Here is a 5,000-nt window from a genome sequence, read left to right as displayed (position 1 = left end):
AGTCGGCACACACACCTTAAGGCTAGTGTTGACATTCACGCTAGGCCAAAAAACTAATGAACAGGCCTTTCCCCAGGATGCAAGGTGGCCAGATTCAACCCCCGGTCCACCTGAAGATTAATGGTCCTCATCAGGCCCAAACTACTGTCACCTCAGGAGGATGTCGGTCCAGGATCACAGAGAGAGCTCTGGACCATCACTCTTCATCATAACAAAGCAATCTTGCTTTTTCTACCCCTGAGAGAAAGAAAGGAAAGCAGCAGAGGAGAGAGAAGATAGGGGAGAGCCAAGATCTATAAAAGATGGAGAGATGAAGTGTTGGGAGGAAAGGAGAGGAAAGGAGGGAAGGAAAGGAGAGGAAAGGAGGGAAGGAAAGGAGAGGGAAGGAGAGGGAAGGAGAAGAAAGGAGAGGAAAAGAGGGAAGGAAAGGAGAGGAAAGGAAAGGAGGGGAAAGGAGGGGAAAGGAGGGAAGGAAAGGAGAGAAGACCAGAGGAGCAAAGTAGGGATGTGTGGCTATCTGCTCAATCAGTCCCTCTGAGCTAGAGAGACATCTACCTAACAGTGTGTAATTCCCAACTCCTCTTCTTGACCACAAAGCTATTTGTGTCTACTGTATACTATCTCTAAACACGGAGACCGGGTAGGACCGCTCTGCCAAGGCCGGACATCTGAACTCTCACAGGAGGGACACTGGAGAACAAAACCTGCCAGGTCAGATAAACGCATGCAAAACAATGAGACAGTGAGACGCATTTACCACCTCTCTCCTAAAATTTGCCTATCAAATATCAGGGTGGGAACCAGTCGCCTTGTGAACACTGAACACTAGAAGGACCGGTAGACGGACAGACAGACACACTGGTCAGTCGTTGGCAAAACAGGAAGTCGAATCTTGGTGAGTGGTTCTTGGTATAAATAGAGAGCTAGAGCTTTAAATCCACTCAGATGCCCAGAGAGAGAGCCTATGGATTTGTGACGACATTACGGGGCTTTTACGTAACGGGCTAGGATCGCTAGGAGCAAATCAGTGGTTGAATAGCGGCTTCATGAAGAAGCATGTCGGAAAAACTGGGGATGATGATGAGGTGGGGGTGGGGGGGGGGAGAGAGGAGAGGCTGTATTTATAGCCTGAGCTGTGGCTGGGAAACGGACCGTGCCTTAATATAGTTATGTAAGAGAGCGGGAGGGGGGGGGGGCCCAACAGCAGGCTGAGGGGAGAACTGAGAAGCTGCCAGTCGGTTGCTGTAGCCAGGAGAGACCCCCCCCCTTACCCCCCTGGGGTACCCCCCCTCTCCGCTGGCACAGACCTTAACCCAACCCCAAACCCCTGCCCTGTGACCTCTGCTACCTGGGGGGCTGTTACACAGCACTGTTCCTCCCAGATGTTGCATACAGAGAGACGAACAGTGTGTGTTCGTTGACGGGCGATGACTGCTCATGGCAAATATGTCGGCATGGAAACTAGCCATTTCTTCACTACCCATTTCTTCTCTACTCTGAGTAGAATAATTCATCCCCCTATCCCCTTCAGCACGTTGGCAGAACGCACAGTCCTCTTTTACTGACGTCTAAACATGATTGGTTATTTGTAGCATGGTGTTAAAGACCAATCACAATATTATCGATGATTCCACTAGATCATTGGTTGTATGGTTAAACATAACTGTCACAGAATACTTCCTGGATTACAATTACCAAGACTGATACCTCTCTACATCTTTAACATCAAAGGACCACAATGGAAATTAGCCTCTGGCTTTCTTGTATTCTCCTTGATGGGTTTCTCTCTTTTATACAGGTTTTATACATGCTTTTTAGGCTCCTTTAAAAACCTGTCAAATAAATGTGTTCATTCATTCATTCATCACCCTTTATTGTGACTATTATTATTATTATTATTATTGTGTGTATAATAAGTGTATAATAATTCAGGACAGATCGCTGATCTCCACATGGAGGACGGACTTACTGCTTTGAGGATGTTGACGGCGTCGGTGCTGAGCCAGGAGGCATAGACGATCTCCTCATTCAGGATCGACTCAAACAGGTCGTCCTCGTTCTCCGCCTCGAAGGGGGCGTGGCCTGACAGCATCTCGTACAGCAGCACGCCCAGCGCCCACCAGTCCACAGAGGGGCCGTACAGCATCTCCTGCAGGATCTGAGGAGGAGGGACCAGATGGTCAACCATGTCCTGGTACCCGGTCACTACATTTACATTTTTGGCATTTAGCATTAGTCAAATGTATTGATTGTAAGTCAAAAGCGACTTACAATCAATACATTTGACTAAGCAATTGAATCATCAATCCACCAGTCGTAGCAGGAAGAGTAATCCAGCTCAGGCCCAGGGCCATTGATAGAAGGAAAACAATTTATTTAGACACTGGAGAAACAGAGAAACAGTACAAGGGGGGGCAAATAGAAGTTTTTAGGGGACACAGTAGAGGGGAAAAGCGGGTGTCTTCGGGAGACGCAGTGCTGGGGGGCAGTAGATGTCTCAGGAGGAGCAGTTAAGGTGTAACCTGAAGAGATGGGTCTTCAGTCTACGACGGAAGATGGGTAGTGACTCTGCAGTTCTGACAGCCGTGGGAAGCTCATTCCACCAGCGGGAGGCCAGTGTTGTGAAGAGACGTGATCGGGCAGCATGACTGCCGTGTTGGTGTAGAGGTGGTGGGGCCAGTCGGCCAGCCGAGGTGGAGGAGCGGAGTGAACAGCGAGCAGTTGCTGCAATGTTCTCCGCACAGGATAGTCGGTTGTCCAGGATCACTCCACTTCTTGGCTGTCAGGGAGGGGGTTACAGTAGAGTTCTCCACTGTGATGGAGAAGTCTTGGAGAGGGCAGGCTTTCCCGGGGATGAAGAGGAGCTCAGTCTTGTTAAGATGGTGGTCTGACATCCATGTTGAAATGTCAGCGAGACATGCAGAGATACGGGTTGCCACGTGTAGATCAGAGGGGGGGAACTAGGACTTCGGTGTGGTATAGCAGCGTTTTGGATTGTCAGGTGTTTCGTCTACGTGGGGTGGGGGGGGTAGTAGGGTAGGGGTTGGGGGGGAGTGAGGAGGGTGGTAGTGGAGTTTTGGATCGTCGGGTGTTTCGTCCCTGGGGGGGGGGGGGGGGTTGGGGGGGGTGGTTGGGGGGGGAGTGTCAAGGGGGGTGGTAGCAGAATTTTGGATTGACGGATGGTTAACTTGCGCTACATCGACGGCACAAGTGTAGCCCCCCCCTCTAGCAGTTGTGGCCCTAAACAACCAGCGGCCCCCCTGCATGTTACAGCACATACCTGTATGTCCCCACCTGTACCTGCGTTGACACTACACTGTACAACACTGAAACACCACGGAAACACTGAAACACCACTGCAACAAGGTCTGTGGTTCTGCTTCTCACCAGGCTACACCGAGGCAGCAATGAAGTCATTCATGCACCCAGACATGTGGACATTACTAGTCATAAAATATAGCTTTAATAGGTTTCCGTAACCGGCAGCAACACACACACAACTTACTGTAAAAGCAACTCTGTAATTCATATAATTTCCAAAATTCTGTAAAAATCCACGGGGATTTTTTTAAAAGAGTGTTGGCAAACAGAGCCCAGCTCACAGGCTCAGATGGGGCGGGCTCTTCTGACAGAATTCAAACAAGATGGCCGCCGGCCAACACGACACCGGTGTGTTAGCTTTCTGTAAAACCACCAGCGAGCCTGGAGTAATGAGCAGGCGGTCACAGTGTTTGCATTCAGAGTGGTGGGGTGATGTCGTAGGCCCTGGGGCTTGGCTTCTGAAAAAATGTGAACTCCTTTGACCTGTGATGATGGAATGATGGCGGCCAATATTCAGACCAATAGGGATAGAGAGTCTGAATCTCAGTGCTCCGTATTGACTTAAGTCACAGGCTGTGTAATAGACGTGCAGTGTTTCCCACAGGATAGGATTTGTGAGACTGTGGACCACGTAAAAGCGGGGGAAATGCAAGAAAAAAAAAATTTGGGTACGAAAGGTAAATTCGTTAATTTAAATAATTTTTTTCTTCTTTATTTAGCACATAGTAAAAATCTTCATACACACAATAACACACAGTAATGAGACTATGGCGGGACAAATTAGACTATGGCGGGACAAATTAGACTATGGCGGCCAGCCACAGTCTTGTCTATGTATGTGTAACACTGGATGAGCAGTATAGTAAGTTAGGTGTGTGTTCAATATAGGCTGCGTTCGTAAATTTGCTCTGAGTGCGCCGGTAGCGCACACTGGGTTCAACGTCATAAAGGGACCAAGTCATTTGATTGATGCATTCTATGCATTCTATCTAGAGGCATTCTATGAGTACTGATCAGATTTCCAGAGCGAATTTACGAAAGCAGCCGTAGTAAGTGTGTTTCTATGGCGACGGGGTGAAGCTCACCTCAGGGGCGATGTAGTCAGGCGTGCCACAGAAGGTGCCGGTGGCCACGCCCTCGAACATGTTCTCCTTGCACATGCCAAAGTCAGCCAGCTTGCAGTGGCCGTCCTTGTCTATGAGGACGTTGTCCAGCTTCAGGTCCCTGCAGGGCAACAACACACGTCTCAGCTACGACACACACATAATAACACAGGCATGGTCTCCCAAAATCAGCAAATCATCTTTCCATCAGTCATCATAAGACAAAAGTCATCTATGCTAGGGCCAGGGGACATAGACATTCATAATGCTAGAATGCTAGCATGCTAGAATGCTTTTTTTCTCCACTATTTTGTGAACCCTCTTCCCCTCTTCTGTAGGGGAAATGAGCTCTGTGTCTTGAGGTCACACTACTGAGGATGTTTGACTGCCAGATCTTGTCTGTCATGCTTGTAAACTGTTCTCCTTTTGCAAAAGATAATTAAAAAACACTTTTTCTATGCATTTGAGGAAACTAGGCACCGTCTTCTATTTTATATTTAAATAATTCCCTAACAACTCTCACACTGCCCCCTTCGTTGATGTTAACTAGACAGATACAATTTCTGTGGAAATGGT

The 5,000-nt window shown here is 48.4% G+C and overlaps 2 protein-coding genes across 1 annotated transcript in view; both read right to left on the bottom strand.

Annotated features, from left to right (window-relative positions):
- The window catches only part of LOC308166724 (homeobox protein SIX6), a gene marked incomplete at both ends in the record, with an annotated part of 165,212 nt that overhangs the window by 41,130 nt on the left and 119,082 nt on the right, over window positions 1-5,000 (bottom strand).
- Window positions 1-5,000, bottom strand: part of prkcha (protein kinase C, eta, a) — a gene marked incomplete at both ends in the record, with an annotated part of 33,361 nt that overhangs the window by 1,675 nt on the left and 26,686 nt on the right. Inside the window, 2 exons of the mRNA XM_080541078.1 lie at window positions 1,970-2,158; window positions 4,407-4,545. Coding sequence (XP_080397204.1) covers window positions 1,970-2,158; window positions 4,407-4,545 — 328 coding nt within the window. The remainder of the gene's footprint in view (window positions 1-1,969; window positions 2,159-4,406; window positions 4,546-5,000) is intronic.

The sequence above is a fragment of the Nansenia antarctica genome (genome assembly GCF_963989245.1).
Source record: "Nansenia antarctica genome assembly, chromosome: 1".
NCBI lineage: Eukaryota > Metazoa > Chordata > Actinopteri > Argentiniformes > Microstomatidae > Nansenia > Nansenia antarctica.
The sequence above is the reverse complement of the archived record's forward strand: the minus strand, read 5'-3'. Positions and strand labels throughout refer to the sequence as shown.